The sequence below is a fragment of the Nannobrachium achirus genome (genome assembly GCF_963921795.1).
Source record: "Nannobrachium achirus genome assembly, chromosome: 24".
Classification (NCBI taxonomy): domain Eukaryota; kingdom Metazoa; phylum Chordata; class Actinopteri; order Myctophiformes; family Myctophidae; genus Nannobrachium; species Nannobrachium achirus.
In genome coordinates, this window is record NC_137831.1 from 30,203,870 (window position 1) to 30,222,852 (window position 18,983).

General features: G+C 39.2%; 1 protein-coding gene across 1 annotated transcript; it reads right to left on the reverse strand.

Moving 5' to 3' along the window:
- Positions 1-4,439: 4,439 nt before the first annotated feature.
- Positions 4,440-17,671, reverse strand: LOC308280207 (NACHT, LRR and PYD domains-containing protein 3-like; the record flags this gene model as incomplete). Its single annotated transcript, XM_080720470.1, has 10 exons — positions 4,440-5,005; positions 11,248-11,390; positions 12,744-12,914; positions 13,403-13,573; positions 13,683-15,459; positions 16,049-16,291; positions 16,405-16,491; positions 16,865-16,951; positions 17,095-17,238; positions 17,635-17,671. The coding sequence occupies 10 exons, from the start codon at positions 17,669-17,671 to the stop codon at positions 4,440-4,442; spliced, it is 3,426 nt and encodes a 1,141-aa protein (XP_080576596.1).
- Between the last annotated feature and the right edge of the window lie 1,312 nt (positions 17,672-18,983).

Here is an 18,983-nt window from a genome sequence, read left to right on the forward strand (position 1 = left end):
TTAACAAGAGCTTGTGAATAAATAATAACTGCGTTAGATCCATTGGATCACAGGTTGTTTTTCATTTCTTGAAAAGGAACAGTTTTGGACATACAAGGTTTCCACCTAGTCTAGATGATGGATAGTGTTCCTCTGAGGCCAAGGGCTTTCAAACTCTTTATGGCAAGGACCCTCAGAATTATATGGATTTGTTTGAGGACCCCCATCTCAAAGTATTTTGTGCCAGGGACCCCCAGATGCAAAGACTTTTGTTAAAAATGTTTAGTTTCTTTTTTTATACAAAAATAGCATTTCTTGTGATAAAATATGGCAAAGCATAAAATATGGTTAAAGTGGTTAAAATGATTGTGATGCTATATTAGCCAATTATACTGGGGACCCCCTCATTTTCAGGTCGGGATACCAATTTTATCCAATCAGGATAGAGAACTCAGTCAGGATACAGATTTAACAGCTGTAATTGGAAGTGATGACACCTAATAGACATGATCAGACCAAAGTGGAAGTGAAACAGTATAAATGTAGAGGGAGGTCAGTTCCTTTATAAAGTGAAATATCCCTTTAAGCCACAGATCCTGCATGTTGCTAAGCCTTAGGCCTACCCTAGGTCATACATTGCCCCTTCATGCCCTGAATGAATACTCTTTTAAATTATTGACCTAAATAATGATATGATTGATGAGAAAAAATATATGATGAGAACAAGACATTTAATATGAAGCTAGAGCTGTTCTGTTCTGTTTTGCTTATGTGTAACTATTTATGTTCTATTGCCCTCTAGTGGTACCAAAACGCAACTAGAAATACTGTTCCTTCGAAACAGTGTGGGCTCGATTCCAACCCAACAAATAGGATACTTTAAGGTACTGTAAGGTACAGTACCCTACAGTATTGTACTGTACCTTACTATACTGTACTGCACCTTACTGTACTGTACTGTACTGTACTGTAACTTACTGTACTTTACTGTACTCTACTGTAACTTACTGTACTTTACTGTACTCTACTGTACCTTACTGTACTGTACTTTACTGTACTCTACTGTACCTTACTGTACTGTACTGTACCTTACTGTACTGTACCTTACTGTACTGTACCTTACTGTACTCTACTGTACCTTACTGTACTATACTGTACTGTACTCTACTATGCCGTACTATAACTTACTGTACTGTACTCTACTGTACCTTACTATACTGTACTTTACTGTACTCTACTGTACCTTACTGTACTCTACTGTACTTTACTGTACTCTACTGTACCTTACTGTACTGTACTGTATTGTACTTTACTGTACTGTACTTTACTGTACACTACTGTATCTTGCTGTACCGTACTGTGCTGTACGTTACTGTACTTTACTGTACTTTACTGTACACTACTGTACTGTACTGTACCTTACAGTACTGTACTTTACTGTACTCTGCTGTACCTTACTGTACTTTACTGTACTCTACTGTAACTTACTGTACCTTACTGTACTGTACTTTACTCTACTCTACTGTACTGTACCTTACTGTACTTTACTGTACTCTACTGTACCTTACTGTACTGTACCTTACTGTACTGTACTTTACTGTACTCTACTGTACCTTACTGTACTATACTGTACTGTACTCTACTGTGCCGTACTGTACCTTACTGTACTGTACTCTACTGTACCTTACTATACTGTACTTTACTGTACTCTACTGTACCTTACTGTACTCTACTGTACTTTACTGTACTCTACTGTACCTTACTGTACTGTATTGTACTTTACTGTACCTTACTGTACTGTACTCTACTGTACCTTTCTGTACTGTACCTTTCTGTACCTTACTGTACTTTACTGTACTCTACTGAACCTTACTGTACTTTTACTGTACTCTACTGAACCTTACTGTACTGTACATATTCTATGTGTTCTAGATCTACATTTTTGATTCTGTGTTTGGGAACCAGCAACTGTCAAATGGACTCCAACTGTAGTGGAGTATATTGAGTGCATATACTGTAGGCTAACAATCCCAGATCACATCTGTCCTCCACTATGTCTATAACCAAGGCGTTCTTCTATGTGGCCACTCCAGACTGAGGAGTGGAGCATGGCTTTTATTGTGTTTGTGGATCTGACTTGGAAATGCATTGGTTTTGATATCTCCCTGACAACCAACAACAACCACTAATATGGCTGACTGTCCCTGCGGGCTCTAGGATATATGGCTATGGGATTTACATCCCATCGCCCGGACTTGATTCTTGATCACAGCTGTGTAATCAGTAGAGTGGAGAGGGACATTTATTTATAGTTTTAACTATAACTATAGTTTTATACATCACACAGCTTAGACATTTGGATCAAATCAGAGAGCAGACCTGTGTGAACGCAATGATATAGATAGCATATCTGAAGTGTGAACACTGCAGCCACAGCGCCTTAACATAAACATGGGTCTATTATCCTTCTCTCCACTCTACTAAACCCATTGGAAATGCATTGGGTGCTTAAAGTTAAACATTTTTATTTTTTTATATTTATACTACAAAACATTTCAAAAAGAAAAATACACGCACACTTGTCCTCAGTAAGCTGAACACATAAAAATTTGAATGGTGTTGAAAGGTGTAAGCGTTTAAGAGATGAAGCGCGCCAAAGTTTTAGGATACTGACTAGTATAGAAATAAATAAATAATGAAGATAACATACGTGTGCTCGCCTTTAGGCGAGCCCACAATAACAGGCCACATGATCACAGACTCGTCTTCCAAGGCTGGTGTGAACATTCACACTGGATCTGACCTGCACGGCCAAACAGTGGAAAACGTCTGTCTTATGCTGCATTCACACTGAGGCCAAGCTAATGGTTTGCTTGGTAATTCAATGTATTCTCTATGCAAACCAGCTTTTAAAATTTCCAAGCTATAAAAAAAAGCTTGGAATTTTTTAAAGCTGGTTTGCATAGAGAATACATTGAATTACCCAGCAAACCATTAGCTTGGCTTCTCTAAGTGTGAATGCAGCATTATTGCAGGCTGATAATACAGTAGAAAATATATTTCTGTTTACTAAAGCGTTGGAGAAATCGGGAGATCCCTGTTATTTAGCAAACCCTCTATAATGCTGATTAATATCAGAAAATACTGTATAGAGCTTTAACCTTCTAACAAAATACTGCAAAATGTGGTTTTGTTTTCACCAACAAAAATCACTTACCCTGCAGTACCTTTAAATTTATAATAGTTAAACATAATACTATAATTATTTTCATGGCTGGCATGTAAGAGACGTTCCTTAGCAAAACATAGATCTACAGCACAAAGTGACGCGATGAGCTTGTATATCTGCCATTTTTAATAGCCAAATATAAAATGTGCTTAAAGTGGTTAAAATGATTGTGACCCACTTTGAAAACCAAATGCTTTAAGTTTTTAAATCAACAGACATAATCAGCACAAACTCTGCAATTCATTCTACACAAAGGATATTGATTACAATTATATTAAAAATATGAATAACAAACAAATGCGCCTTTCAAAGAGAATGAAAGTTGGACGTTTATTGTCATAAAAGTTGATAACAATGTACATACATTATAGACAATATTTACTCATGACATTTTCTACTGTCCTTGACACTTCAAGGAACAATACGTCCAAAACCAATTGACTTACACATGAATGAAGAAAATCAGAGCATCTTTATATAGAACATCATGTAGTTTATATATTACAGAGTTTGAAAAGCAACAGCATGGCATAATACATGTCTTATTGATTCTATGCATGCTTGATTCTTATGTGAATCATGTGAAACAAACAGCAAACATCACATAGTTGTAGCTCTGAACAATATATCAACCATCATTTACAAGCTCTATACAGTCTGGCTCATTTAGTCTGGCTCCAGCCCAGGGGCGTCACAAGGGGGGGGGGGGAGTGGGACTGAGTTACTAGGGCCCAAGGTGGAGGGGCCTTCATTATTTTATACTTTAGATCTGCTATTATTATTTTTGAAACGTCGTGAAAATGTGTGCAAGTCTTTGAATATGTGCATTTTTAAGGGAACATTTGTAACTCAAATTTTGCTTCTCGGGGGTCCCTGGAACGAAATATTTTGACATGGGGGTCCGTGGCCAATCATTTTGGGGGTCCTTCAAAAGTTTGAGAACCACTGACATAAACATAGGTTTTAAAAAAAAAACTTAGAAGGATTTAGAAAACATTTATAGAATCGGGTCAAAAATACTCAAAGAGCTTATCTGCGATTTTTCAATATTTAAAGCATTAAATAATGCATAATAATGCGTTCCCAATCTAAATGGGTTAAACCCCCTATGAAGAACATTCATGGGGGGCCCACGGTGGAGGAGCCTGTAATTATTTGACCCTAACCCATTTTGTCAGAGGGTTTTGTAACCCTAACTCCTAACCACCTCATCGTCGTTGTCATGGTAACCCTAACCTAACCCTCCTCTTCCTGCTCCTCCTCTCTGACACAGAGACACTGAGGCTCCAGACCAGCAGCTGAACCCAGCATAGAGTGGTTCAGTGAATGTGGCCTGGAAGGTGTGTAGGTGTGTCAGTGTGTCAGACAACACTCTGTACAAGGACAGAGTGCCAGCAGGACAGTCCAAATACACTCCTACTCTGTTGGAGCCAGAGATACTGACAGGGAGGACAGTGGGCTTCTTATTGTGATACACTCTGTAACTGTTATCATCACCATAACAACCCAGACCCCAGGACTTGTTATTACGTCCAAAGCTACAGTCATCACCTTTACCCTGTCTTTTGATTGATCTGTATGTCACTGCTATCTCAACCCCTTCACCACTCCACTCCACCTCCCAGTAAGATCGTCCAATCAGACTCTCTCTACACATCACCTGTCTCCAGGCTGTAAATCTGTCTGGGTGATCAGGATACTTCTGATCCTCTCCCACATTGGTCACCTTCCTGTTGCTGTCAGACAGAGAGAGCTTTCGGTTTGCCGTGTTTGGATCCAGTGCGAGTTCACACGCACCTGATGAGAGAACGAGATGCAACACAACAACAGTTTACAAACAAATACAACGTAATAATGACGTACAGATGTTATTATTAATAATAAATGAAAACAAGGTAATTCACATACATTAACCACCTATATGCCCTATTTCATATTTAAAGGGTTATTCCACTTTAAAAAAAGAAAAAACTCTACCTTGCATGAGTCTGCCTCCCCAGGCTCAGAGCCGCTCCCCATACACACCCATTGTAACTTCAAACTCCATTTTAACATTAAAAACACCAATTATTTGTTCTGGTGACTCATACTACCCTCCTAATGCGTGAGTGGGCCATGTTTTCTCAAAAACCTTTTTCATTTATTTTTAATTATTTTTCTCATTTTCCCAACAAATTATTAAAAATAAATGAAAAAGGTTATTGAGAAAACACGGCCTGCTCACGAATTAGGAGGGTAGTATGAGTAACCAGAAGAAAAAAAGAATGTTTTCAATGAATCTGTCATGGTTAAAATGAAGTTTGAAGTTACAATGGGTGTGCACAGTATGTGGAGAGGCCCTGAGCCTGAGGGTAACAACAACTAACATTTACATCAAATATCTAAATATTGAATGAAGTAAATAAAAAAATGTCCAGGGTGTTCATAAAAGCCTGATTAGATGATAAAGTGACCAAAAGTCTTTTTTAAGTGGAATATCCCTTTAAGCTGTTCAAAAATAGCCGATCTACAAGCTCACAGAGCGTCACACCGCGGCGCTCTGTGAACTGGTAGATCTGCTATTTTTTATTTTGTTTAATTTTTTTTCACCCTGAAAATGTAGAACTACCTTCTGTAAATTGTCATCATTTTCCATATTACAGTACATGTCACACCGTATAATCCTCAGTGTTAATTTAACTCTTAAAACATTGGCCTATGAAAATTATGCAAACCCCTTTTTAACTCTGAGAGGGTAAAATGGAACCAAATGGGTCCTAAGTTAACCCATTATAACTGAGAGGGTACACATTTTACCAAATGCACACTAAACCATTTACTTGAGTGTACAAAAGTAACCAAATGATGCAAACCCATTTGTAACTCTAAATGGGTACAAATTGAACCAAATGGACCCTCACCCGTTTGTAACTGACAGAGGGTACAATTTGAACCAAATGGACCCTAATCCTTTTGTAACTTTAAGAGAGTACAAATGGGACCAAAATGATCCTAACCAATTCATGACTCTAAGAGGGTACAAATTTAACCGAACGGACCTAAACCCGTTTGTAACTACCAGAGGGTACAAATTGAACCGAATGGACCCTAACCCGTTTGTAACTACAAGAGGGTAAAAATTGAACCAAATGGACCCCAAGAGGGTGCAAATGGAAGAGGGCCCACTGGCCAAAGCTGGAACAGCAGGCGGGGGGACTACATGCATGAGCATACGAGTTCAATGACGTCGAGTGTCGTTTGTGTCTCGATGTAACACATTTTGGCACATCCAGATCCACATCCAGATTGGCACATCCATTTCAATTCAACTTGCATTGAAATTAATAGCTGGGGGGCTGGGCTATCTGCTCTCTATTATACTCTATGGCTGTAACCCATATTATCAGGGGTGTCACAAGGGGGGAGAGGGACTAGGTTACTAGGGCCCAAGGTGGAGGGGGCCTTAATTATTTTATATACTTTAGCTATTGAAAAATAGCAGATATACAAGCTCACAGCGCGGCACCGAGTACCGCGCTGCAACCTCGTAGAGGTGCGTAATAATGTGTTCCCAGTCTAAATGGGTTAAACCCCCTCCCCTTATGAAGTACATTCATGGGGGGCCCACAGTGAATCCTTGTACCCAGCAGGGCCCAGAATTTTGTGGGACACCCCTGCATTTTATTATATGGATTATAAATCTCAGTGGGTACAAATCAGTGTTGCCAGATGGGAAATGTTGAATTATCGTACCGGAGGCTCAGAATTATCGTATTTGACATGAAACTATCGTACACAGCCAAAAAAGAGAAATCACTTGCGTAAAAACTTAATTTCACCAAAAATGCGTCTTTAGTGTAAGAAACGCCCTTGTTTGAGACTCCGGCGTGACAAAAACATATCAAATATGCTGTGTGGAGGCAGGCAACTTCCTGGAGCTTACACAAATAAAAGCCTGAAACTGGTCTGGAAAGATGCAACCGGTGTTTTTAATGCTTCCAATTACAGATCTAGGGTCAGATTGACTGATTTCCTGGCTTATTTTGAGAAGTCAAACCAGATCCCAGATCAGCAGCCAGGGAAAATAGTGAATTCACGCTCTTTTTGGTGATATGCCGAAATTATCGTACATTTGGGCATTTTTGGAATTATTGATCGTACATCGTACAGAGGGTCAAATTATCGTACAAATACGATAATTATCGTACGTCTGGCAACACTGGTACAAATGGAACATAGGCCATTCATAATTCTGAACCTCCTATTTGTAACTGTCTGAGGGTACAAATTAAACAAAATTGATCATAACACCTAACCACATCATCGTCGTCGTCGTCGTTGTAACCCAAACCTAACCTAGAACCAAATGGACCCTAACTCATTCATAACTCACAATGTCTGCGTGTGGATTTTGTGGATTTTATTCACACATTACTTAATTAAAACTGATGTTTGTGTCATGAGTTCATCTATACAGCAAATATGAATATAACGCAGCGATAAACAAAAACATTTTCTGAACAAATTTGAGTTTTTACCATGAATAAAACCAACCTGTATGAATGACACATCACCACATTAAGAGTTAGATGAGAAATAAGCATGTCACATTTGACCTTGAGAGGGTACAAGTGTAACCAAATGGACCCTATCTCATATGCAGTGGTGGAAAGTAACTGAACACAAGTACTGTATGTATAATATGGAAGTACGTTTACTTTACTTGGGTAGGCCTACTCCCATTTTACTTCATAGGTTTTTTATTTTAAATGTTAAATAACGTTATTTGTTATTTGCATTTACATAAATAATTAAAAACATTAATTAACCACTTCAACAGTATTTTACTCTCCTTCTGAGCATCAGTGAAGCCTTTGACCTCTGTTAATTTACAGCAGTATTTGTAAATAGCAGATTTAAATATTTAACCAAAGAAAAAACACTGTTTTAGTAATACATAAATAAATAGATGAATAAATAAATATAATGTTATTTGTTTTGCTTTTACTCCACTATGTCTCAGGGTAAAATATTGTAATTTACTGCATTGCAATTATTTCAAAACTTTAGTTAGGCCTACAAGTTACTTTGTAGAATTTTATAGAAGAAACACACATCCCCCCCCCCCCCCCCCCTCCTCCTCCTCCAGTTTGGGAAGCAATGCTATGGAGCATAGCAGTGGCATTATGAATGTGTCCACGGATTCCAATAGCAAAGAATTTAGTTTATTGCTTAAATGTATGAATATTATATATTCAAATATTTGAACAAATTTCAGAAATAGCAGATCTACAAGCTCCTAGTGTGTCACTTGGTGCCACGCTGTGAGCTTGTATATCTGCTATTTTTTAATAGCCAAAGTATAAAACGTGGTTGAATTGATTGTGATGCTACATTCACTTATCTTTCTGGGGACCCCCTGGTACTCCCCCAAGGACCCCTGGGGGTCCCTGGAACCCACTTTGAGTACCAATGTGCTATTATACGGCTTAAAAATAAAATGACACAGATGCTTTCCTGGTTTTAATGGGCACATTCAACTAATACAAATCAAAGCAGATTGAGCACATTCCATTTTAACTCAGTGCTCAGTTGCCCATTTACCCATTAAGGCCCGGAAAGCCTATGAAACCGAGAAGCATCTGTGAAATCTTTTACATTTTATACATATTTGACGATTTTCAGTCAAGTTAGGTTAGGATTCAAACTAGGCCTCTGGTCCAAGTGGGTTAATTCACTATGACATTGTTTATGAATTTTAATTGGATAAGCTTGATTACATCAAACAAACCAGCCCCTTAGAACCAATATAACCATAGACACTTACAGATATATTTTCGTCCTTGCCTTACCCCTTATCCCTAAACGTCTTTGCCTTTTTTTTACTATGTTTGAAAAATATTTCAAAATACTTCAAATAGCCGATCTACACCAACACATTGTGAGCTTGTAGATCAACTATTTGAAATATTTTTTCTCAAATTAGTAAAAAATGGCAAAAGAGTTTACGGATAAGGGGTAAGGCGTGGACAACAATAGGGTCTCTACTCTCATAGAATACAAGCCGCTCGCCAAAAAAAGGCAGATATTTCGCCAGGTGCTCGCACAACTTTCGCCCGACTTTTGCCCAGGAATTACCCATTCGTATTCTTATTGAGTGATGTACAGTAAAACTGCAGGCGAACGGACACCTTCCAGACGAACGGACAACACATAATGATCGGCGAACGGCCAGGCGGGGGAACAGACTTGTTACCGCCTATATACTTAATCATGGAGATTCATCATACGCTGCCTGGATATCAGTCCGGACAGGTTTACAACGTTTTATTCACTACAGAAATGTGTTGATGTTAAAAAGAAATTGTACTTTGTAATTTGTACTTTTGAATACTTCTTATTTTTAAAAGCAAATACCACAATTCAGTGTAACACTACTGATCTGAGAGTGTACAAATGGAACCACTTGGAACCTATAACCCATTTTTAGTTTTACTGTGAAGCTGTGTTTCACCCTCAAACCTATTAGGCTATACTGTGTTGTATGACGGCAGAATGTGTTGCTTCTCAATTTTTTACTGCATGCTCATTGGTTCATAACATTCAATCTTTAGATATCAACATTTGGTATTGAATGATGGGGGATTTTTCAGTAATCGAGATATTGAATCTGTTCAATGAATGAGTGTCATCTGACAAGATACAATACAGCACCAGTTTACAAAGTATAAATAATATGATATCCTATCCTACGTCCTACAACCCTATGCTACCATTCCTACTACTTTCCTACAATTAACTGAAACCTCTGACTGGATGTAATCGCTGGATATGTGCTGTTTCGATTCAATGAATAAAACAGAATACACACTTACTTAATGTCCACTTCCTCAAACCTGGTGTCAGCCTACACTCTCCAGCATGGTGAACACTGTGGGAGAGGGAGAAATATAGTCAGGCCTGTATTTTCCCTTTGACAATAAAACAATATGATAAGGATTTCACTCTATTAAACATTAAACAATACTATACTGTACACGATCACAGTTATAGTGTACTGTAAACCTACTAGAGCATATTGACACTGAGTGAATCAAGTGCCTCCATACCTAAGCGTCTCAAGGCTGCAGTGAGGATCCTTCTGTCTAGCAGACAGTAGCGCCACTCCTGGCTCTCCTGGATGGTTGTAGCTAATGTTCAAAGCTTTCAAATGGGAGGGGTTGGAGGTCAGAGCTGAGTCGAGGGAAGAACAGCCTTTTTCTGTGACCCCGCAGCCTGACAAACTACACGCGCACGCGCGCGTGCACACACACACACACACACACACACACACACACACACACACACACACACACACACACACACACACACACACACACACACACACACACACACACACACACACACACACACACACACACATACACACAGTTACCTAATGTATGACAAACATAATTATGCACACATACATACATGTACATACTGTAAGGTGCAGTGCACACATACTGTACAAATATGCATATAATATTTAAAGTAAGACCCATGCACACAGAAGAAGTACCTCAGTGTGTCATGATGAATGTACGTGTTATTTATTTAATTTTATTTGCCTTTGTCTTTACTACAGTTATACGTCTTAATTATCTTCTTTTAGTGTTATTATTGCTGCTGAAATAATGAGGAATTGGCAGGAACCAAAACCACTCATATTATGAAATGTAACAATATACACCTTTAATCTTTAATTTATTTCACCTTGAGTACATAAACACTGCCTTCTCTACACTGACATGTTCACTATGATGGCTGTGTATTTGCTTGTAGTGTAGCACTCAATGGTCTTCTTTTTTACATTAGACCTATTTCCTGTTGTGTGGTGTGGTATATTGTACTGTGTTGTGTTTTGTGTGTATTGCAGTGTGTTGTGTATTGTGCAAATTGTGTCTGTGCCCCGCAGTCTAATACTACCAACATTCAATCATAAAACGATATTGAATCTAACTAGTTATTATCAGTGCACCTAGTTACTAACCTGAGAGTTTCCAGTATACAGTGCTTACACGCCAGTCCAGCAGAGAGCAGATCCACTCCGCTATCCTGTAGATCGTTGTTACTGAGGTCGATCTCTCTCAAACTCAAACTGGAGCTGAGAACTGACGATAACTCCTTACAGCATCTCTCTGAAAGGTTACAGCCACTCAGCCTGGAGAAAAAAAGAATGATAATTGTATTTTATGTTTTATACACACATGTATGGCTGTACACACAAACATAATTATGCACACATATACTGTATGTATGTGTCCATGAAGTTAACATTATTCTAATAGGCCACCGGGTGGGGTTATAACGAGCAGATTTGTCTTCCCTCTCTATTTTTGTTTACTTCCTGAAAGCTGAAAGCCTCTTAGTCAAGTCGAAAAACACAGATTAAATGACATCATATACTCCCCCCCCCTCCCCTTTAATTACTATTCACTGCATCTTACATTTTACAGCAAATTCTGATTTAGTCTTAGCCATAGTTTTTTTTTAAACATTTTCATTTAGTTTTTATCACATTTTAGTCATCTGAAAAGTGTTATGTTTTATGTAGTTTTAGTTAGTGAACTAAATCTACTGTTGATTTTGTCTACATAAATGTATGTTGGCGGGCCTTGATGGTGTCATAATCATAGACTGTATAAAAGATATGGACAAAGCGACGCCATAGCGCAAATGAAACAATATGGGTCCTTGGCATGGGTGTCGCCATCATAGATTGAAATGCGATCAGAGGAGGCTATTGGCCACAGATATAAAAAGCTGGATACCTCGTCCACCCGCTGCAGTTGATTGGAGCGACCCGTCCAACTTGGTGGGCACAAAAGAGGAAGTGTCGAGGGCAGGCGGGGAACAGCGCAACTAGCGGCCAATCATAGGAAGTTTTAGTTCCGTATTGGGCTCATTTTAAATCGGCGGAACTATGCCCCTGGTCGTAATGCCAGATTTTACTCTTGATTGCATGCTGAAAATAGCCGATCTACAAGCTCACAACGTTGCGAGCTTGTAGTTCAGAGTGCAACACCAGAGCGCGACCAAACTTAAGATGACTTGTCTTTTAGTTCCACTGGATCTATCCTCCACTAGTCCCTCCCTATCATTTTAATATAGTTTTTATTTGTTGAGGAAATTGTCGATATGTTTAGTCCTAGATTTAGTCATCATAGCTTAGTTTTAACTTTGTTTTAATTTTGTTTTTCGTCAGTGACAAGTGACAACAAGTACTGTAGTCGACAAACATTTTTCATCTTAGTTTTAGTCATTGAAAAGTAAGACCCATGCACACGGAATCCATACCAATGTGAAGACACATGTGACATGTGACATGCATGTGACATGTGACATGCATGATCTGGGCTGATTGCCCCAGGAAATTTGCCAATCTCAACCCAAAACAATGGTAATTACCTCAGAGTATGTTATGATCGATGAATCTCAGCACACATGTGATCATAAAATTCGATCATGTGATAAAGAATCTAATTAGTTATTATCAGTGCACCTAGTTACTAACCTGAGAGTTTCCAGTATACAGTGCCTACTCGCCAGTCCAGCAGAGAGCAGATCCATGCCACTATCCTGTAGATCGTTATTACTGAGGTCAATCTCTCTCAAACTCAAGCTGGAGCTGAGAACTGACGATAACTCCTTACAACATCTCTCTGAAAGGTTACAGCCACTCAGCCTGGAGAAAAAAAGAATGATAATTGTACACACACACACACACACACACACACACACACACACACACACGCACACGCACACGCACATGCATACCTCAGCACAAACATCTGTGTGATGATAAAATATGATCACGTGATATTGAAACTAACTAGTTGAAACTAACAGTTCATATCAGTGCACAAACACACGCACAAACACACACACACACACATAAAATAGATGCATATATGCTCATATACACATATTAAAGTGCAGTGCACCAGTGTTAAAGAGGTGGTGCCATAGTTTTGTACTTTTTCTGTTTTGTATGTGTCTATGAAGTTAACATTATTCTAATGGGCCACCAGGTGGGGTTAATGTGCAGATTTGTTTTCCTTGTGTATTTGTGTTTACTTCCTGAAAGCTCAGTCAAGTTGACACAGATTAAATGACATCCTATAATCACGCATTGAATCTAACTATTTATTATCAGTGCACCTACTTACTGACCTGAGAGTTTCCAGTATACAGTGCTTACTCGCCAGTCCAGCATAAAGCAGATCCACGCCACTATCTTGTAGATCGTTGTTAGTGAGGTCAATTTCTCTCAAACTGAAGCTGGAGCTGAGAACTGACGATAACTCCTTACAGCATCTCTCTGAAAGGTTACAGCCACTCAGCCTGAAGAAAAAAGAACAGAAATAAAAAAACATTATTGTATTGTATTTAATTTTCTATTAAAATAAAACAACATAATCTTGAATCTAACCACTCATGTCAATGCACTTACAGAGCTGTCTTGGAGGCTTTGACCACTGGCAACAGCCTCAGAAGACACTCCTCTGTAGCAGAGTATTTCTTCAGGTCAAACACGTCCAGTTCCTTTTCTGATGACAGCAAGATGTAGACCAGAGCTGACCACTGAGCAGGAGAGAGCTTGTCTGTGGAGAGACTTCCTGAACTCATGGACTGTTGGATCTCCTCCACTAGAGAATGGTCATTCAGTTCGTTCAGACAGTGGAATAGATTGATGCTCTTCTCTTGAGAGGGATTCTTCCTGATCTTCTCCTTGATGTACTCAATGGTCTTTTTATTGGCCTTGGACCTATTTCCTGGCTTCACATCAAGCAGTCGTCGTAAGAGAGTCTGATTGGTCTCCAATGAGAGGCCCAGCAGAAAACGGAGGAACAAGTCCAAGTGTCCATTGGGACTTTCTACGGCCTTGTCTACAGCACACTGGTAGAAGTCAAATTCCTTGTCTCTGAATGGATTTGGCAACTTGGAGGTTGCTTTTGGTTTTCTCAGTACGTTGTCACCATTGTTGATGAATGACACATAGGCATAAAGAGCAGCGAGAAACTCTTGAACACTCAGATGGGCAAAGCAGAACGTCTGGTCCTCGTATAGCCCATACTCCTCTTTCACAATCTGTGTGAAAACTCCTGAGCACACAGCGGCCTCTCTGATATCAATGCCATACTTTTTCAGGTCTTCCTCACTGAAGATCAGGTTGCCATTTTCCAGCTGGTCAAATGCCATTTTTCCAAGAGACAGAATGACATCGCTGTTCTGTTTGCTGTTGGTATACTTTTCATCTATCTTTTTGGATTGGTCAACTGTGAAGTGGATGAACATCGCAGCCAGGGTGTTAAGTGTTGCTCCTTTCTCATCCTGGTCTCCTTCTCTTAACGCATTCTCCAGAACGGTAGCAAGGATGGAACAGAAGACTGGGATGTGACACAAGATGTAGAGGCTTAGTGATTTCTTGATTTGTGAGAAGATTGTTTTGGCCACATCCTTATCACTGAATCTCTTCATGAAATACGCTTCCTTTTGAGCATCAGAGAAGCCTTTGACCTCTGTCGTCCTGTCAACATAATCAGTCGGTATCTGATCAGCTGCAGCAGGTCGAGTGGTTATCCAGAGTTTAGCAGAGGGTAGCAGGTCCCCCCTTATGAGATTTGTCAGCAACACGTCCAAGGGGGCCGGCTTTGTGACATCGGTCAAGATCTCATTGTCCTCGAAGTTTAAAAGAAGCCGACTTTCATCCAGTCCTTCAAGGGTGATCATAACTCCGGACCCGTCGGGGCCACAGATTTCTTCCATCTTGGTTTCACCAAAGTACTGATGAAGAAGCTCCATCAAGCTGAAAACCTTGTCCTTCTTCTTATTCAGCTCTCGGAAAGTGAATGGAATCATGAAGAGGACATCCTGGTCGGCTTTGTCTTCTGCCCAGTCCAGAGCACGCTTATTTGCTAAGACTGTTTTACCAATGCCAGCCACTCCTTTCGTCATCACTGTTCTTATTGGGCCCTTTTCTCCAGGTAAGGTTTTGAACATGTCCTCCATGCTGATGATCTTGTCTGGTTCTGCTGGCTGCATGGATCCTGGTGCAATCTGTCTGACCTCGTGTTCTTTATTGACCTCGCCACTCCCACCCTTTGTGATGTAGATGTCTGGGAAAATGTCATTCAGAAATGTTTTTTTCCCTTGTTTTGTAGACAAAACCTGAAACTTCTTCCTCAGTCTAGACTTGAATCGTTGTCGATACACAGCAGGAGGAGTTGCTAAAGGACAAAAGTGCAAAGGACATAGCCTAATTAAGGGCATGTTATGGTAATTATGGAACACAAATGAGAACGAAAATGGTTGGTGATTCTCACGTTAACCACTTAAACACTATAGTTGAACATAATTCACATGGCCTTGCAATTTAGTTGACCTGATTCTCAAAGGCTAATCTAAATATTTGCTCAAACTAGATACAAACTCGCATCCTGGTGGTACGGAGTGTGAGCTTCTAGTTTGGTTATTTTTGCAGAATGTTCATCTCATAAGGTTTAATTGGATAAAAAGGCTACAAAGGCTAGTGCTAGTAATGTATATAGTATAATAACAAATGTAGACCCCTCAGCCCCATCACCCCATAGGATAATTATCCCTATTGTAGAGGTTTTTTTTTTGTTTTGTTTTGTTTCTTCAAATATCTTCTCAGTGAGTGGACATGACATTCATGAGAAGGGACTCTTGTCATTATGTCATTATGACATTCACATCTTTAAGGTAGAAAATACCACATTAGCCTGGTAGACAATGTTCCGCTTTTGGAGTGGACACTAAAATAAACACGTAATGTATTGCCAAATCTTATCTTACCTGTGCTCTCCAACAGGTGGTGTTCGTGATGTTTAAGGGCATCGTAAAATGCTGCTTTGATGTTTACCCCCCCTTTTTCTGGCATCTTTGTATACAGTAGCCTCATTTGGTCCATGCTTGTCTTCTCGGCTTGAATCTTGGCACGGAATTCATGGTGGACCATTTTTCCTAGACTATCTACTATAGCCATGACTGAGGTAACGTTTTGAATCAACTGTGCCCTGTTCTGCATCACAAAATGTGCTGTTTACAAAAAGAAGGGGGGAAAAGAGTGGTTGAAAATTTTTTCACATAGCAGTATGACATTATGAAATTGGACTGGTTATACCGGGTAAAAATATATTGTGTAGGCCTACCTTTGTCTGTGGAGCTGTTGACAGAACCACCAGTGTGACCAGAGATGGTAGGATTGTTAGCCGAGTCTTCTGGTGCAAGTTCAGATCCTGCATGAGGACAAGAGGATAATGAAGTGTGCTTTGTGGGAGCATGGTATTCATGCAGTGGGACGACTGTCATTAGCTATAAACACATTGATATGAATTCAGGTAACTTATGTAGCTATACAGCATTATTGAATAAAACATGTATCTGTTCCTGAAATAGGCCTACATCAAACACTTTCTGATACACAATTATTTAAACATTTTCTTTCTTTCTTTGTTTCTTTGTTTCATTCTTTCTTTCTTTCTTTTTTTTCAAATGCAATTGTCACCTGGACAGTCCTCATCTGACTTTCATAGCTTAGCCGTTAAGAGAATAACCTTCATAGCTTAGCAGTTTAAGCTATACCAGGTAAAATATATTGTGTAGGCCTACCTTTGTCTGTGGAGCGGTTGACAGAACCACCAGTGTGACCAGAGATGGTAGGATTGTTAGCCAAGTCTTCTGGTGCAAGTTCAGATCCTGCATAAGGACAAGAGGATAATGAAGTGTGCTCTGTGGGAGCATGGTATTCATGCAGTGGGACTACGGTCATTATCTAGGGAGAATAAAATTTTGATCTTACCAGTAAATACCACATTTGCCTGTTAACAAACATTACGTACCTCTGTCTCTGTCTGTGGAGGTGGCATTGATGTTGACGTTGCCAGAACCACCAATACCAGAGATGGTAGGAGACATCACTCTTGGAACTCTTGGAACGTTTGGAACTCTTAGAGCTGGAAGAACTGCAGGCACCACTGAAGGACCTGCACAATACAGTCATCTGTGTTAACAAAACTAGCTGAGTGTAAAAAATATCCCATTAAATGTTACAAACTTTCAGGGACATCAAGTAAATGCAATAACTTCAGTTTTACATGACTAACACAAATTAATGCACTTTGTAAAATCAGAGGAGGATTTAAAACAACTTCTGGGCTGATAAAATACACCTTACAGACTTTGAACACGGGATCAACACATTGATATGAATTCAGGTACAGTATGTAGCTACAGCATTTTTGAATAAAACATTTAACTGTTCCTGAAGTTAAGCAAACTCTTTCTGATAATAATGTGTCTCTAGAAATGAAAATTCTTTTTACTTTTCTTTCTTTCTTTCTTTCTTTCTTTCTTTCTTTCTTTCTAAATGCCATTGTTACCTGGACAGTCTTCATCTGACTTTTCAGGAAGTTCCATTGTGTTCAGGATCTCCACTGAGGACAGCACCGCTGGTCACGTGTCTTCACTCTGTCACCCATTGATACACATTTACATTTACATCATTGATCTCTCCGTCATAATAAAAAAGGAAAATAAATAAATAAATGCATGAATACATTCTACAGAATAAAAAACCTCTTTCATTTTATATAGAGCAAAACTGAGACCAATCTACTCGTAAAATATGTTGAACCAACTTACTTCGTACTGTTCACAGAGAAGTGGCTATCTCAATATGTATGACTAGTATCATGAACTTCATATTTTTGCTTAGGTCTTACTTAATTTATTTAGTTTCAATTTAATCTACTCATAATATTAAATAGTAGACCTAACTAATACCTGTACAAAACAGATCCGAGTCACAAAACACATGAAATTACTCAACATCATCATCATCTCAATCATTACATGTGGATTGTGCTCCAGACTAAGCCAAAGAAAAATTTTACCTTCATCTGCAGGAGATGTTCAAAAAAAAGATGCTGCTGCGCTGATGCACCTTCAACAACCCAGAGGGTCTCACTTCTGTTGTCAGTAACGTCCTCAAACTCAGCTAAATAGTGAAAAACTATACCCTGAGGTCAAACTGGTAACCTGTCAGCTCACATTGTTGCAAACCTCACCAACCTGAAAAGGCTGCGCTATTTTACACATTTGTAGAATTTAGGAATTTATCAGACGCTCTTAATCCAGAGCGATTTACAAAGACAACACAAGGTAAAACATCAAATGCATAGAAACAGTAATGTAGGATCACAGGTAAACCAAGAACCTATCATCAACCTAACAGTTGAACAACCCCCAGAAAATAACACATCTGTACATTAAAACTCTACAAACTATATACTGTACACACACGCACGCATGCGAGCGTGCGCGCGCGCGTGTGTGTGTGTGTGTGTAGACTCCTGTTACTGAACCATTGACATGGTTACAAACTTTAACTTGACTTTTGTATGTATTTATATTGATTTACTTCTCATCATTCTCACCATTAAGGTTCATCTTTGCTTGGCCACTGGTGAGCACACAGCATTTATTAGCCAATCTGTGGCAGTACAGAGGCACAATTTAACCTAGTTTGAGTATTACTTTGTGTGAAATCAGAATGGCTTTATTGTCACAACTATATAGGCCCTACTTTACAGTAAAAGAAAGGTTTAATTAATTTGCCAGGGCTCTTCAGACTTGGGTTCAAAATGTAATTAAACAATAATCATCTAAGGTACCTGTCGGCTATGTTACTATAGGTTTCAGGCCGCTATAGGCTGCCTTTCAAACCTAG